This window comes from Barbus barbus, assembly GCF_936440315.1.
Source record: "Barbus barbus genome assembly, chromosome: 7".
NCBI lineage: Eukaryota > Metazoa > Chordata > Actinopteri > Cypriniformes > Cyprinidae > Barbus > Barbus barbus.
The window spans coordinates 19921685-19939969 of NC_136735.1; the positions used below are offsets into that span (position 1 = coordinate 19921685).

An 18285-nucleotide genomic window follows, 5' to 3' on the forward strand; every position below is an offset into this window, starting at 1 on the left:
AACCACAAAGGGTGCAAGGAGAGAATGGAAACTTCCTGTTTGGCTCGTGATGTGTTCTTCTGTTACGCCGAAGGTTGAATTTGCCATACAAGCACGCCGTACTTGCAAAAAGGCAGAGGCCCTGCCGTTTTCAACAGATTTTCTATTGTGTGAAGACTTAGAATACAACAGATGGAGATTTTTATGACATCTGTGACCCTCTTAAGTCTCTGTCTCTTTCATAGCAGCCTATCTGAAACACAGAGCATATGCAAAGGTAAGATCTTCTTTTGTGATTTACTTTAAACATTCAACGCAGTGGGTTATTACTTTTGTTTGTGTAACCTAATGTGTTAAGGCTGATTTAGTCATATTAAATCATTTTTAACTGATTAGCTGAAAGCATATGACGTACATCTTGACTTATTTGACAAAAGCCTTATTTAGCATGGGATGGAATATGGCCTGGGACTGATTTTTAAAATGCAGGGGCTTTGAGTGGAGAGACCTGAAGTGGCCTGACAGCCCAAAACAAGGCACTGCAAATGTAAAAGTGAAATACAGTGTTTATATTTGTATGAGAATCAAGATACTTTTAGTTAGTCTGTTTTATCAGCCAATCGGAAAATCACATTTTACAAGGTTAGAATTACAACAAACTAAAGTATTAATTCTTAATTCTGATATGAAATCTCAATCAGGAGAAATAATGTCAAAATGTGTATATTATGTTGAAATTATGAAATGTAAAGTCACAATTACAAGACACTGTAGGACCTGTTGTTGTTTACATCTTGGTAAAAAGTGTGTGGGATGACAGGAATGTGGGAAATGCCCTAGTCAAATATAAATAAGAGAATATATATACAAGAAAAACTCATAGTAGGCCATATACGGATAATATTTATAATGTGTAAATACAGTAGAAAAAGGATTCAGGACATTTTACATCTTGGTGCCAGTGCATAAATCAAAATCAAAATACAGTCTAACCGATTAAATGAGGCTTGTTTACTGAAATAGTGTGCAGTCAGACTCATTTAAAACCAACTTTACCACAAACATCTAATATCCGAGGCTGCAAAATACAACAGAGTACACAAACAGTGTCATTTTGCAACAAATATTAGATTTTACAACAAGCTGACATGTTTTGCACTGATATTCTGACAGTAGAAATGTTGAGGGAGTAAATCATTCTGCAAAAGGGTGATTCAGTCTTTCCTTTTTTTCTTTTTTTTTTTCCAAAGCAAAGTTCAAAGCAATTTGTTCAAAGAAACTTTGCCTCTATGACAGTATTTCTCCACTCTTACAGGCAAAAGTTAATACTTGTGAAACTAAGAAACCAGTCAAAACAGTTTTGTTATTCTGGCATTTAAGCTTTTTCAGCTTGTTTTTTTAATTTTATTTTTATGAGTTAAGTATATAGGAAAGTGCCTGTGCACATACATTTTACATAAAGTTGCTCAGAACACCAGGGATTAAAAAGACAACAAGCATAATTTACTGTTCTGATCCAGAACAGTAAAAAAAAGAAGAAGTGTATATACTATAGTAGCCTATAAGTGATCTTGAGAACAGACGCCGTCTTTTTTGATAACGTGGGTGACTATGATGATTTGTGGGTTGCATAACCTCTTCTGCAAAAACTACAGACAAAGTAAATAATGTAATATAAGTATATATTGTACCAAAGACAGATATCATATTTTAAAAGTTAAAACTTAAAAAGTGTGTATTCAGCAGTTTTAAGATGTTACTGATGTTTTGTCTCCTCTACACTGCAGGTAATCTACCACCAGTTCAACATGTGACATTGAACAGCAATGCTACTGTAGCCTGCCCTGCACTCAGTGCACCAGAAATGTCCTTCAGATTATATAAAGGCTCAGAATTGATATCTGATATCTTGTATATCAGCATTAATAATACATTTTACAGCAAAAATAACAACAGCCCGAGGAGACCTTTCCCTGCCATTTTCAAAGTTAATGATACGAATAACAGTACCAGTTTTATCCTGAACAGTGTAACGATGAATACTACAGCCCTGTACACTTGTGAGGCCGATAGAATCTTTCCTCCTCCATTTCAAAAAGTGGAGCACAAACCACAAACTATTGTGTTTGTTGAAGGTACGTTCACTTTGGTTGTTATGGAACATTGTCATTGTCAACAGCATTAAACTACTGGCAATATAATTAGCAATTTGTAATATGTAATTTGTAATTTGTAAAATTAAATTTCATTATTTGTGCTCTGGTTAATGTAAGTCACATTTTACGTCACTCATTTTCTGTGTGTGTGTGTGTGTGGTTCAGGTACTCCCTGCTTTGTGGGGACAAATTGTCAAAATGTAAAAATGTGTAGTAATACCCAAATTAGAATATGTGATGTATAGAATATATAGAATGTCAGGGGATGGAATATTACAATATAAAGGTACAATAAAAAAAAGATTATGTCTGTGGAAAGTCCCCATAAAACACGGAAACCCAGTGTGTGTGTGTGTGCGTGTTATGGAGACAAATTGTCGTGACAAAAATCCTTGTCCTTGTGGAGACATTCTTTTGTCCCCCTGAGGAAACAATCTTATAAATCACAGAGAATAAAGTTTTCTGAAAATCTAAAAATGCAGAAAGTTGTGTGTGATGGGTAGGTTTAGGGTAAGGGGATAGAAAATACAGTTTGTACAGTATAAAAACCATTATGTCTATGGAATGCCGCCATAAAACATGGAAACCCAACATGTGTGTGTTTCAACAGGGAGACCAGTTAAACAGCGTACCGTCTGTCAAGATGCTGATTACCCGGTTTTCTCTGTGCTAGGAGTCATGACCATATATGGGCTGGTAATGACTTGCATCGTTTTCATTCTGCGGGTAAATACTTACATTTATATTTAGAAAAAGGGCAATTCAACATAGTATATTTCTATAATTTAAATCGGTGTAAGCTATTACAGAGTATTAGAAAAGTTATTCATTCGATTAGCGTCTCATGAAAAATCATGCAGATATAAGACCGTGGCTAATATCATTTTTAAATGTGCCAATTAGTAATCCTGGCCTCCCATTATAATATTGGTTAGCAATGCTGTGTCATTATTATATTATATTATATTTTTAATAATAACATACAGTGATTATAGCGATTACACATTTACCAACAAATATTTATTTATTTATGGATTGATTTAAACTTTCAGATCTTTGAATGTTGACTAATTGATACGTTGGCCTTGGTATGATAATTGTATTTTTGATGTCTTCCCCATGCACATCAGATCAAGTTGAGTCAAACGAATACTCCCTTCAACGACAAAGAATGCAGACGGAAGTGGCAGGGGGTTCAACATCCAACCTGGCAGGGCTATTACACAGACACTGTAGTGTGAGACTATCTGACAACATTTAACAAACCCTGCCAAGAACAACCACTAAAACATCACATCAGACAATGATGTTTTAAAAAGGGCACACTGCATTCTGAGAAAAATCTAACTACATTTGAATTTTTTCAAAGTTTTATGTATTATATTTTCATTTAACCCACTATTAAATGTAGCCAAATGTTGTTAGCTTTGTTAGCATGTGTGTGTGTGTGTGTTCTCTCTCTTTGTCCTTTTTTATTGTTACATTTATTTGGAAATAAACAAAGCAACAATCTTTTCCCTTTTTGATGCTGTATGCACATTTGCCTGTCTAAAAGGTGACCTACTATAGATTTAGTTTGTTAAATCAAATTATATGTTAACCCAAACCTGCACACTGATTTACTACATCCACTTCAACATGCTCAGGTGTGTGAACCACTTTTCTTTTTAAGAACATCCCCAAAAGGAAGTTTTGCTGTTTTCAGCTATTTATTCCCCCAAAGTCTCACCCTCTCTCTCTCTCTCTCTCTCTCTCTCTCTCTTTCTGTCACACACACACACACACACACACACACACACACACACACACACACACACACACACACACACACACACACACACACACTGGAAAATGACCGTGTGAATAAGAAACGTTCATCTCATGAAAGCTCTGCGGTTAAGAGTCCTGAACCTCTTACTTGGTATGTAGCTTTTGGTTTCTTTTTCTGTCTTTCCTCTACCTTCTCACGCTTTTGCAATAACACAGAACATCCACTGGAGGGAGACGCAGGACTTACATTCCATTAACCAAGAGCCGCTACAGTCTGAAGGGCACTGTTAGTGAGTGTGTTACTCTTGTAATTCTCATTCTCCCTCCCTTTCTGTAATCACCCCACCCTGTGTGCTAACACTCTTAAAGAACTGTCTACCCACGCTGCTCGCTCATCAGAGCTACAGCGCGCTTTCCAGTGATCAGTTTCACGCGCACCGGCATTCTCTTACAGACGCGCGCGCAGATGCGAGCAATGGGTGCGCAGAATATTTTAGCGCGTATTATTAATAACCTTTAAATGCGTATAAGCCTTTCTTAAAATATACTCCAAGTGCAATATCGTGAATAAACAATTTTAAATTGGTTTAGAAACCATATTCCTACCAATTCTCGCGGGGCAATGGATTTACAGAAAATGAATGAAACTAAGATCCCGTTTTGGGAATGTTCAAGAACTCCAGACAATTCGAGCGTGAACAGCTCAGCGTTGGAAGTTAACGCCACCTGTAGCAATGCGTCAATAATTCAGAAATTCAAACCCACGCGACCAAAAGGTAAGGAAAGCAATCCATGTTAACGTTATATTGTCTTGTTTTCCTTATTTCCTTACATTAATAAATAAATCAGCATGATTTAAATCACGTTTAACCTCTGCTGATGGTACAAAACTGCCCCCCCCCCCCAGTACAAATAATTCATTATTTATATACTTTAGCTATAACAGCGTGCCTGAACATTAACTATGAAATCATACATTCCCAAAGCAATAACTGCTCCGCAGCAACCACTACCGCGCATAGACGCATTAAAGATAAACTTCAGCAGCTTGTCTTTCAGTATGTGGGTTTAAAATACTCATTAAGATGAGTGGTTATTTTTCTTTTAATAGTAGAGGAGTGCATTTAATATATTGTATAGGCCTATGTAAGTCAGTATTTAAGAAATAAGTCAATAGGCTATTTTCTTCTTCTTTTTTTTTTATTATTTCAAGAACTATGTCAGAGGTAATGGTTAGTGTAATTAAACCCCAAGGATGCTCTTTGCATTTTTCAGCTCTCATCAGCATCATTATACTCTCTGAACATGGAAATAGTGTTAACTTCATTAGGAACAAAAAATCCTGGATAAATGTGATCACTAGTTAATTGGTAGGTTATTCAAAAACACAGCCTCTTGAATGATTCGTGGGCAATAATTTTTTTAATTTGTTGTAAATTGTTGTTTTCGTGCAAGGTTGTGAATCAGACTGACACAAGTCAGGGGGAGTGCAGATTAAACTGCCTGTAAGGCTGCAAAACTCTGGCCAACAATTTTATCAGTTCATTTCAAACATCTGTAATTTGAGATATCCTACTTGATATTGATAAACTGAATAAAACCTCCCAGCTGGGGAAAAAAAAATCCATTTGATTTCATTTTTGTGCACAAACACCCTAGCAGTGTCTTACCTAATTACAAAACTGCTAAAGGATTTCAGTCATCTTTTGCTGTTTTAGGAATCCACAAATTCTATAGATCCACGCATTGGTGACTCACTCAATCAGGTGGTTCTGCTCTTTGAAAAAGGTGGCGAGATCTAGTTTTAGCTTTCTCATTTGAGAGTGTTCTGATATCTTAACTTACAGTGTAAATGATGAAAGAAGCTGGCATACACTTGGCAAGACTGTGATTCGTACATGAGAATAAATGTAGGAGCAGGAGTAGGTGAAATGTACAGTAGATTTTCTACAAATTCATAGATTGCCAGTTCTTAAAGCATTCATCGACATAAATGTGAATTATTTTTAATTGGCAACACATATAAATACATATTACACCATCGATATTCTACCAAATGTTGTCCCAACTAATAGAGTTGAATGTAAATTAGTTTGTTCCAGTTCTATAATTGCCATGTTTGATTATTATATATGCTGTATGTATGTATAGTAATGAAAAATGACAAAATACTAATGGGGCCATGCCGCTTAGCATGGCCCCATTTGGTAGATGACGCAACTAACCATCTGGCTACAAAGAGCATCTTACTCCATTGACATTCATTCAGAAATATCAGTATATTCTGATGAAATAATATTTTTGTGTAAGCAATATAAGTGCCTGAGTTTGTCCAAAGACACTTAAAAGTGTAAAAACAACAACATATTTTCTCCTGTCACAGCTTGGTATAGTTACTAACATCTATAGAAACAAGCAACCTGGTCCTACCAAAAACCCTACAATAAGCTTATTGTCTCATCAAAATAGACCTAAACAAATGACCCCATTTTTACAAAATAATAATACTAAAAAAGATTCACATATGTTACAACTGGCCATCTAAATTAATAAGTACATCTCTCTATGTGCACACACACACACACACACTTATGGAAAGGAAACTATGAAGGTAAATTGACGTCATAAAGATTTGCTTGCGCAGGGTAAGATTTGTGAAAGTGATCACAATCATTTTTTCTTGCGCTTGAAACGCGATTTACACCTTTACAAAGCTTCTCTTGCGCATGCAAATTTAATTTACGCTTACAGTCTTATGTACACTTTCACAAATACCCTGCGCATGCAAATCTTTATGACGTCAATTTACCTTCATAGGAAACAGCATGCATTTAGGAGAGGGGAGGAGCGAAGTAAGGCAGAACCAGGAAATAAGATAAACGATGGTGATTGATAATGACATCATGTAGAGTGTGGGTTGAACAGTAGGTGGGTATATTTGATAACTGCTATTAGTGGGCACTAGCAATCCCGAATGCAAGCCCAAAAATTTGCAACCCAGGACTCCCAAATTTATAAGCAACTTCAAGCTGCTTATAATAAAAGGACACAGCAGTTGCATGTTGTGCAATTTGCATTGCTATAACGCAATGTCATTTTCCTGAAGCTATAGAGTTATTAGTCACATGGCATTTTTAGCTCATGAGATTGGCTCAAATTGGCAGCAGGATTGAACCCGCATGTGCCGCCATGAGCGAAGCTGACCGGTTTTAAATTGCGTACTCCTTGAGGTTTTCTGCACTAACCGATGAAGAGGCATTTGAGGGAGTGATAATGAATAGCTTGTTTATTTTAATGTGGATCACTTAATATAATTATTTTAATACCACAAATGTCCGTATAAGAATGTTTTACCTATTTCTATACAGTGGCAATGACAATGCATTAGTATAGAGGTATGATTCTTTGAAGTTTTTTTGAATAGACTGCTCTAGAAATGAGGAGAGAAAGACATATTACCCCACCTTTTATGTTTTCCATGTGCAAGGAATGCTTTTCTCGGTACATATATTTTAAAATGACAAATTGAAAGGTTCTGATTAAACATTTATATTTTGCTTATCATATTTTATCTCTCTTTAATTTGGACTGCTAATAGTCTTTCAACACCTCTCATACTCCACTGACTAGCTGTCTTCTCCATCCTACTCTCTTGTCTCCTGTTTCTTTTTCCATTTCTGGTATCCTGATATTAGCTGCGGCATCTCTTGCCAACTACCTGATGGAGTGTGAAGCGTGGCATTTTGGGATAAACCACTCAGTGTCTTAAGAAGGAGCCCACATATTGTTTATCGTTACATCTAAGAGCAGTCATTTTAGGGTACTTGCGCTAACTAGCAATTTAAAACCAAATCATACGAGAGTTGGGGTTTCTGCTGGATCCCCTGTCCTCACTCCCTTACAACACCCCTGTCTAATTGTCATTGCAGCATGAATAAATTATGTGGTGATATGACTGCTGCTAGTTTTAAATGTATGTATTTGTTGATGATGTGGGGTGATGCTAACAGCTGTTATCTGTGTTAACTGCTGTGGTTCATATACAGTATGAAGCAACATTAACAGAGCTAATTACAGGAACTCTGTAAAAACCCTTTCATATGCAAGACTGAAGTGTTGACAAATTAAAATGTCTCGTGTTGTAATTTGTAGTTGCCTTGATAATAATTTATTGGCTGAACAGCATATTATACATTTGCCGAACAAAAAAATAAACCAAACAGGACAGTTATTAGGTTTTATAGTGTTGACTGTGGTATAGCGAAAAATGAGATCATTCTTTACCAAGTAAAAAAAAAAAAAAAAAAAAAAAAAAAAATTCTGCATCAGCGTAATGGTTGGATGCTTAAACTGTGTTGCTGTGTTTTCTTTGCCTGAATAAAATGGCTTTAATTTTTAATTGGCTTCAAATTACAGCAAATCCTTTTACCCGTCTAATTACGTGACATTCTAAAAATCACCGACTTACTGACTCCCGTTGACTAATTTTAATTTATTCATCAAATTAATAAGGACCCATTCATAACACTGGCACAAGCAATGCCTGTAGATAATTTCCATACAAGCAGACTTCATGAAGAAAGCAGCTGACCTGACCAATGAATAAAACATCATAAAAATTAATGATTGAAATACATAAAATCAGTGTTTGCCGGGTCATGCATGCTGAAGAATAGTTCATAATTCAAACTTTGTTCACTTTAAATAGAATGGCTCATATGTTAGGTGCTTGGGAAGGGCAAGCACTCAATTGTAGAGTGCAGATGGGTTTAAAACAAAAGGCAACAAACTACCCTGTGGTGGAAAAATTCTGTGTGAGAGTATGTGACACACAGAGGGTGTGCACGACTTAATGTGAATCATCTGACTTGAAGGAGTGTATGGCGGTTAGTAATTTGTCTGACTTGAGACAGTGCCGACACCACGTCACTGTGACGCATGCCATCAGTGAACCGCTAGAGCAATTTGAGAGCAGTCGGCTTGTTCAGTTAGCGCAGTTTCACCAAAGTGGCTGCAAAGCTATTTCTCAGTTATCCAAACTCACCGATGATAATGATCATGTGTATTTCGTGATTATACTGACACCTTCAGTCCCTCCAAAGCTCATAAATCCATGTTTTTGTAACAGTAAAAATTATTTTCATGTAACCTCATATAATGTAATGTTTATCAAAATAAAACTAATGAAAATATAGACCCCAGTTTATTTGTATTTAAATAGTATAGGTTTATATTTATTTTATATTTATACTTTATTCTCTTACACACAGGCTCTGTATCAAGCATTGCACGAAACACTGAATGAAAAGTGTTTTTAGGTTCAGGTTTTGATTTTGTTTTCATACTTGCTAAAAATAATGACTGAAAAATAGTTTAACCAATAGCTCGTGGCATTATACATAATCGACCAATCATGGTGTGCTAGAAGGTGTTGTGTGTTTGTGTGATGTTTGTGTGTTTGTGTGTTGTGGTGTTTGTCGTTGTTTTCTGCTGGCTGTGAAACAAATTGCCCTTCGGGGATAATAAAATTGACTAAGACTAAGAAGGTGGGATCTTCAAATAATGACTTACTATGTGGATGCACAAAAGTGCTCTCTTCCCGATCGCGGGGACTTTTATTTTGGCTTAATGCAGCGCATTCGGTGGAGTGCGTCACAGTGCTGCGCTTACTTGATTCGGTGTGGCATTAGCCGTTACCTGTCTCCAGCGATAACTTGTGAGATTCCGTGGCAGACAGCTATATGATCATCCTTATGTTCCTTTGAGTGTTTTAAGTGGTGTGCGTCCAGAGAGAAAGTGAGTTTTGTAGATTTCACCATTATTCGAACTGAGTTGATTTCTGTTTACTGAATAGAGAAGTTAAAAGAGTGATGCATACGAAGTAGATGCTAATGTGAAGTCTATATATAAGTATAGACACTCCTACACCCTATGCAGAGGGCAGGAATGAGCAGTATGTGATGTATGGAGAGGATACATCATCTCGCAGATCCACTGAGAATGTGCAGAGCAGTCCTTCATAGCTTTGGAGTGTGGAGAGGGAAATTCGTTCTCTTGCAGCCTCAGTGAAGACACTGGAAAGGGCACAACAAGAACCATGGCCAGTACCACCCCCTCCTAAGTCGTGGGGAGGGGAAGTCGTGGCCTAATGGTTAGAGAGTTGGACTCGTAATCCAAAGGTTGCGGGTTCGAGTCTCAGGCCGGCAGGGATTGTAGGTGGGGGAGTGAATTTACAGCGCTCTCTCCACCCTCAATACCACGACTGAGGTGCCCTTGAGCAAGGCACCGAACCCCCAACTGCTCCCCGGGCGCCGCAGCATAAATGGCTGCCCACTGCTCCGGGTGTGTGTTCACGGTGTGTGTGTGTTCACTGCTGTGTGTGTGCACGTTGGATGGGTTAAATGCAGAGCACGAATTCCGAGTATGGGTCACCATACTTGGCCGTATGTCACTTCACTTCACTTTACTTCACTTCCTATGCTTGATGACGAAGATGAGTATGATGACGAATTACCACCTCCACCATGGCCCTCTAATGAACCAGTGTCAATGCAGCCAGAGGGTGAGGGGAGACAGATGGTCACCATAATAGATAGGATGATGAATCAGCTCCAGCTAATGAGCGATAGTGCTGTGTTAAGCTCAGCAACTAAAAGTCGTCTGTTCTCAAACCTGGAGGGACCACCCGTTAGGAAGATTCACGATACTCCAACTCAGCAGTCGCAATATTACCCACCATTCACAGGCTGTCCTTCTGGGCCTTCATTCAAACGCTTACCAGGGCTGCACATGAGTCAGCGTACCTTCTTCCGAGACCTACCGTATCAGCCTTCGTTAGCTGCTGTGGAGGAGAAGGAATACCGTGGGCCAGCGCCAAAAATCCCCCTCTTCGTTCAGAGGGACCCCATGGAATTTTCCCGGCTGAAGCTCGCCCTAACAAACCTGCTGCCAAGGGATGCCACTGAGCTTTTCAAATATCAGGTTCTCGTAGACCATCTAAGGTTGGAGGAGGCTTGCCTTATAGCTGACTCATACATCAATTCGCCTAGGCCATACTCAGACACAATGGCAGCATTGAATGAGAACTTTGGGCAGCCACATCAGGTCGCCTTAAAGAGGATCGCTGTTGTCATGGACGCCCCAGAGATAAAGCGGGGAGATACAGCAGCCTTTGAGAGGTTTGCTTTACATGTTCAGTCACTAGTGGGCATGTTGAAGACCTTGGGCACTGATGGAGAAGTCGACCTAAGATGCGGCTCACATGTTGCACGGCTGCTCACCAAACTTCCACCTGAGCTGAGGGCGAATTTCCGCCGCCAAATGTTCCATCGACTGGGCTTTACGCATACCCTGCTGGACTTGGCAGAGTGGCTACAGTATGAGTTGTGGTGTCGAGGTTACGACATCCCATCCAACACCCGAACACAAGGGTCATTAGGCCACAAAACAGAGAAGCGACAAAGTAGATCTGCGGCTACTGTGCTACATGGAGCAGAGAGCACTGCTGGGAATAAGGCTGTCAAACAAGAAGGTCAGAGCCCCTCAGAGTCCAAAAGAAGAGGCAAGATTAAGCCGTACTGTCCATATTGTGGAAGTTCAGAACACTTTCTGAACATGTGCCCAGCCATTCAGAAACTTTCAAGGGAGGAAGTCATTGATTGGGTCAAGGTAAATAAGAGATGCTGGAGATGTGGGAGGTCCCACCATGCAGCACAGTGCGACCTCAAAAGACTCTGTAACCTGTGCCAAGGAAAGCACTTGAGAGTCCTCCATAACGTGAACACCTGTCCAGTTGCAGAGCCACCCAAAGAAGGGAGTTGTCTGGTGAACACTAGTAATGAGGTTCTTTACCTGGACCAGCCATCATCCACCCGTGTCCTGTTAAAGGTTGTGAGAGTGCTTCTTCGGAATAATGACCGCACTCTTGACACCTATGCAGCATTGGACGATGGATCGGATCGCACTATGCTCCTTCCAGAAGCTGTTGACCAACTTGGATTGCAAGGTAGACAGGAGGATCTTGTCCTTCGCACCATACGGCAAGATGTCCAAACGTTGAAGGGATCATCTGTCTCCTTCTGCATAACACCCCTTGCATATCCCAAAAGAAGCTTTCGGATTACAGAGGCATTCACCTCACAGCGTCTCAGCCTGGCGGACCACTCATATCCCATCTCCATGTTAAAGAGGAAGTATAAGCATCTCACAGGCCTCCCTATCAAACCATTCGAGCAGGTTAAGCCACTTGTTTTGATAGGCGCGGATCACCCACATCTGCTTACCCCTATCGAGCTAGTGAGATTGGGCCCGCCAGGAGGGCCGGCAGCGATTCATACAAGACTAGGCTGGACACTTCAGGGGCCTGCTCACCTCATCCAATGGATGGCATGCAGACAACAGTGTCTCCTTACCAGTGTTTCACCACAGACCACGGAGTTGATGAGGAATGTTGAGAAGCTTTGGCAGGTAGATGTGCTGCCATTGCATAGTGACAAGTCGGTAGTAAGATCGAAGCAAGACAAGGAGGCAGTGGAGCTCCTGGAGGCGAAGACAAGGAGAATGGACGTTGCGGGTATTCTCAGGTATGCTACTCCATTGCTGTGGAAACAGGATAGGCCTCTGTTCCAGGCATCCAAAGAGGCCGTGCTGCCGAGCTTGAGGAGTACAGAGAAGCGATTGGCTAAGGACCCTCAGCGAACCAAAGCTTACTGTGAGGCAATCGATCAGCTGGTACAATCAGGAGCGGTCAAGAAGCTGGGCCCTGATGAGATCTCAATGACCGGTGAATCGTGGTACATACCTCATCACCTAGTCAGCCATAATGGGAAGAATCGGCTCGTCTTTAATTGTTCCTACCAATTCGTGGGCTGAACCTGAATGATGCCCTTCTTCCAGGACAGACCTTAGGTGCATCTCTTCTTGGTGTCCTGTTGTGCTTTAGGCAACAAGCAGTAGCAATCTGCGGAGATATCAGGGGAATGTTCCATCAAGTCCAGCTTCTGCCAGAAGACCGGCCACTTCTCCGGTTTATATGGAAAGAGATGAAGCGTGAGGTTCCCCCAGATTCCCCCTCCGGCACCACCTGCTCACCTTGTTGTGCCATCTTTGCTCTTCAACGGCATGTCAGAGATCACAGCGTTCCCGAAGATGGTGTCAGAAACTCAGTTGAACACTGCTTCTACTTCGATAATTGCCTCCAGAGCTTGCCGACTGCAGCTGAAGCCACAAGGTTGGTAGACAATCTCAGGGAGATTCTGGCATCGGGTGGGTTTGAGATCCGCCAGTGGGCATGTAACATCCCAACTGTCATCGCACATCTACCGAAGGAAGCAAGGTCGGACAGTATGGCGCGCTGGCTCTCACACGATGACACTGGTCTGTCCGAGTCAACTCTTGGTCTGAGTTGGCATTGGGAATCAGACATCTTGGGGTACAAGAGTCGCCCGCTGGACTATGGCACACTGACCATGCGCAATGTGTATAAAGTTCTGGCTCGTCAGTACGATCCCCTAGGGTTCATATTACCCTACACCACCGAGCCAAGTTACTTGTCCAAAGCATGTGGGATAAGCACCGTCACTGGGATGACCCACTCCTTCCTCAGGAGCTCCAGCAGGCTTGGGGAGAATGGGAAGGCGAGCTCCACCGGTTGCCTCGTATAACCCTACCTCGAGCTTATGTTCCAGCTCATGTGGATCAAACTGCTGTCTCTCGACAGATTCACATATTCAGTGATGCTTCAGAGAAAGCTTATGGCTCAGTTTCTTACCTGCGTACCGAGGACGCTCAGGGTCAAGTCTTCCTGTCATTCCTGGCAGCGAGATCAAGAGTCGCTCCCTGGCGGCGACACTCAGTCTCCATGTATAGAGCTCTGCGGTGCCTTAATGGCAGCCCAGTTGGCAAAGGTGTTGAAGAATGAGCTGACCTTGAAGATTGACCAGATTATCCTTTGGAGCGATTCCACCACAGTGCTCACCTGGCTACAGTCAGAATCGTGCTGTTTTTAAAGTATTTGTGGGTACCCATGTAGCCGAAATCCAAGAGCTCACAAACCCAGATGCCTGGCATTATGTGGATTCCTCACTGAATCCCACTGATGATGTCACACGGGGTAAGACTTTAGCGGAGCTTGCCTTGCCTTGCCTAATCACTCCTTGGGCCCTCGTTCCTCCTTAAGGGACCCGACCACTGGCCACCGCAACCCCCTAAGCTGCTTGATCCAGATTCGTCAGAGTGCAGAAAGTCAGTCTTCTGCGGTATAGTAACTAACCTGGCCTGGCCATGTTCTCTGCAAGGTGACCAACACACTTGGAAGGATCTGGTTGAGGCTGTGGTGCTTGAGCTTCACAGGGCGGCTGGACAGGATAACCCTGTGTGACGAGCGTCCCGATTACTCATCAGCGTTGCCCTGGAGACAAAGGAGAAACACCTGCTCCTGCTCATCACGGCTGGATCGCTCACACCTGAAGCTCGTCAGCCCGCGGCCAGATAAGCCGTGCGTGGCTAGGAGTCAGAGAGAGAGACATCTCCCTACACGCTGAGAACTAATGTGCCGTACTCTTCTCATCTTTTGCAGACCCCAGCGAGTGAGCGATCCTGCCCTGCCACAAGCACCGCACAGCTGCACCACCCTGGGAAGAAAGCGCACCAAGAAGAGCACCACAGCACCTCAGCCACCTTTTTTTGCACCCGACACCCCTCTGCATTAATAAATCCACCCTCCGGGGTATTTATTTTGAGCCACCCTTGTTGCGTGTTTCTTCCACCCTGCCACAGTGGTGGAGAATGCGGGCAGATTAAGGAAGTACACCAACAAGTGATCCCAACCGATTGTCTCACGATTCTTTTTTTTCCCCCCCTCTCTGTTTGTACTTTCAGAAAGAGCGGCACTCCTCCCCAAGGATGGAAGATCTGCTCCGCCAGCTTACAGAGGTTAGCCTGCGTCAGCAGCAAATCGTGGAACATCTTGCTGCCCGCCAGAGCCAGGTTGACGAGAACATCGCTGCCCTTCGCACGGCCGCCCGCCAGCGCGTTCCGTTACCAGATCCGCGGATACAGGCCGCGCAGATGCTGCCGAAAATGACCGCGCACGATGATGTTGAAGCCTACCTGCAGATGTTCGAGAACACTGCCACCGCTGAGGGTTGGTCTCCGGATGACTGGACTCGCGCGTTAGCCCCACTCCTCACCGGCGAGCCCCAGCGAGTTTTCTTTAGTCTACCAACATCTACCGCGGAGAAATACGAGGATGTCAAGAGGGAAATCCTGGCCCGAGTGGGGCTGTCACCCATCTGCGCGGCCCAGCAGTTCAACGACTGGACCTACCAACCCCAGCGACCGGCGCGTGTCCAGGCAGCAGAGCTCACCAGGCTCGCACAGCACTGGCTGATGGTTGGTTCTCCCACGGCAGCCCAGGTAACGGAGCGCATCACCGTCGATCGCCTCCTCCGTGCCCTACCGCGCATGTATCGACAAGCTGTTGGCATGAGGGATCCCACAACCATCCTCGAGGTAGTTGAGGCGATCGAGCTGGCTGAGGCGGCCCAACGGCGTGAAGCTGGGGAGCGAGTGCCGCCTTTTCCCCGGAGGGTGGCTCCGGAGCAACGCGCGCTGGAGGGCACCTCGCGACACGTGGACAGGAAGGCGGTCCCCGAGCCCCAGGATGTATCCATGCCATCAGCGCCTCCTTCGCCCAAGACTCGGACTTGGATGGCAGGCTGTGTCCTTCATCAGACTCCGCCCAAAGGAGCCCCGACGGCCGAGGTAAAAATTAATGGGCGGGCCTTCACAGCGGTGCTCGATACGGGCAGCGCCGTCAGTCTCGTCAGGGCGGGGGTCCTCCCTCCCCGCTACGAGATAAAAGGAAGACTTCCTATCACCTGTGTGCATGGGGATACCCGGGAAGTCCCAGTACGACGGGTATCTGTCGCCACGTCCGTTGGCTCCTGGCCCCTAGAGGTGGGCCTCGTAAAGGATTTACCCGTACCGGTACTACTGGGACGAGACTGGCCGGGACTGGATGCCCTCTTGGGCACCGCCACACAGCCTGCCAGCCCAAGCGGGGGCCGCCCTGGACGGCAGCCAACGAAGAGGCCCAGCCGCCGCCCCGTTCTCCTAGCCTCCGACAGTGGGAGAGATGGTGAGTCCCCTTCCCAAAATCCTAACCTTTTCTATGATGTCTACCAACAGGTTGTGGGAGGGGGCTCCTTTGGCCGAGCCCAGCGAGAGGACGACAGGCTAAAACATTGTTGGAGACAGGTGTGCGTCTTAGAGGGGAAGGACGTCCGGCCAAAGCCCCATCCTCTCCCCCACTTTGTCGTGGAGAACGGCCTGCTCTACTGTGTCGCCCAGCGGAGGGGGGAGGAAAAAAAACTACTGGTGGTTCCAAGACCGAAGGCGGAGACCGTCCTACACTTGGCACACGCCCATCCGCTGGCGGGACACCTCGGCGCGGCCAATACTACTCAGCGCATCCGTGACCGGTTCCACTGGCCTGGCCTGGAGGCTGATGTGAAACGCTTCTGTCAGGCCTGCCCAACGTGCCAGAAGACATCGCCCAGGCCACCTCCCCCCTCGCCGCTCATCCCGCTACCCATCATAGAGGTGCCCTTCGAGCGTATCGGGATGGATTTAGTGGGGCCGTTGCCAAAATCAGCCCGGGGGCATGAGCACATCTTAGTCGTCGTTGATTATGCCACCCGGTATCCCGAAGCCATACCCCTCCGGAAAGCCACAGCCAAAAACATCGCCCACGAGCTGTTCCTTCTGTTTAGCCGGGTCGGCATCCCGATGGAGATCCTGACCGATCAGGGAACACCGTTCATGTCCCGGCTAATGGCTGACCTCTGCCGGCTGCTCCGGGTAAAGCACCTGCGGACCACCGTATACCATCCTCAGACCGACGGACTCGTCGAGAGATTCAATCAAACTCTCAAGCAGATGCTGCGGAGGGTGGCAGCCGAAGACCGACGAGATTGGGACCTAATGTTGCCCTATGTCCTTTTTGGTATACGGGAGGTTCCGCAGGCATCAACGGGCTTTACTCCGTTTGAGCTCCTTTTCGGAAGACAGCCTCGGGGGCTACTCGACGTTGCAAAGGAGGCTTGGGAACACCAACAACCCACCCCACACCGGTCCCTCGTCGAGCATGTCACCGAAATGAGGCAGCGGATCGATCGAGTCATGCCGTTAGTCCGGGAACACCTGGCCAAAGCCCAGCAAGCCCAACAACGCCACTACGATCGCGCAGCTCAGCCTCGGGAGTTCCAGACGGGCGACCAAGTCATGGTCTTGGTCCCCACCTCTGCCTGCAAATTCCTGGCCACGTGGCAGGGGCCGTACACGGTGGTAGAGAAGGTGGGACCGGTTACTTACCGCGTGCGCCAGCCTGGGAGACGGAGGCCCCAACAGCTCTATCATGTCAACTTGTTGAAGAAGTGGGTGGGGACCAGAGAGCAAACCGCGGCTTTCGCTACCACGGAGCCCGTCTTGGTGGACATCAATCCTGAACTGTCGGCGGCGCAGAAGGCTGAGCTGCAGCACCTGATCGGTCAGTTCTCAGATGTGTTCTCGCCTGTCCCCGGGAAGACCCAAATTGTTCAGCATGACATCAAAACGCCGCCAGGGGTCGTTATAAAGCAACGGCCCTACCGTATCCCTGAGGCTCGTCGGCAGGCTGTAGAGGAGGAAATTCAGCAGATGCTGAAGTTAGGGGTGATTGAACCATCCCGTAGCCCATGGTCCAGCCCCATCGTCCTGGTCCCGAAACCGGATGGCACCCTCCGCTTCTGCAATGACTTTCGACGCCTCAACGAAGTTTCAGATTTTGACGGCTACCCAATGCCCCGAGTGGACGAACTCCTGGAGCGATTGGGAAGGGCCCGGTTCATCTCTACGCTCGACCTCACGAAAGGATACTGGCAGGTACCTCTATCGGACAATGCAAAACCCAAGACAGCTTTCTCCACACCCAGCGGACACTGGCAATACCGGACCCTTCCCTTTGGCCTTCACGGGGCACCGGCCACGTTCCAACGCCTGATGGATGTTATACTCCGCCCCCACCAACAATACGCGGCCGCGTACCTGGATGACATCGTCGTTCACTCGGAGCGTTGGGAGGACCACCTAGACCGTCTGCGGAGGGTGCTGGTGGAGCTCCGACGGGCTGGACTCACCGCCAACCCTCGCAAGTGTCATCTAGCGCTCTTTGAGGCCAAGTACCTGGGCTTCCGAGTCGGACGGGGCCTCATCAAGCCGCAGGAAACGAAGGTGGAGGCTGTCCGCGCTGCCCCGACGCCGTCCTCGAAGTCTCAGGTACGAGCGTTCCTAGGGTTGGCGGGTTACTATCGCTGCTTCATCCCTGACTTTTCCTCCTTAG

At 45.1% G+C, this 18285-nt stretch overlaps 1 protein-coding gene and 1 long non-coding RNA gene across 2 annotated transcripts in view; both read left to right on the forward strand.

Annotated features, from left to right (window-relative positions):
- On the forward strand, positions 1 to 3656 carry LOC306872541. The gene is made up of 4 exons (XR_013784419.1): positions 1 to 256; positions 1767 to 2114; positions 2746 to 2861; positions 3266 to 3656. It is a non-coding gene; the product is annotated as an uncharacterized lncRNA (long non-coding RNA).
- Positions 3657 to 4527: 871 nt separating this feature from the next.
- Positions 4528 to 18285, forward strand: part of LOC306872833 (cholecystokinin receptor-like) — a gene marked incomplete at both ends in the record, with an annotated part of 58004 nt that continues 44246 nt past the window's right edge. The window contains one exon of the mRNA XM_079421702.1: positions 4528 to 4681. Coding sequence (XP_079277828.1) covers positions 4528 to 4681 — 154 coding nt within the window. The remainder of the gene's footprint in view (positions 4682 to 18285) is intronic.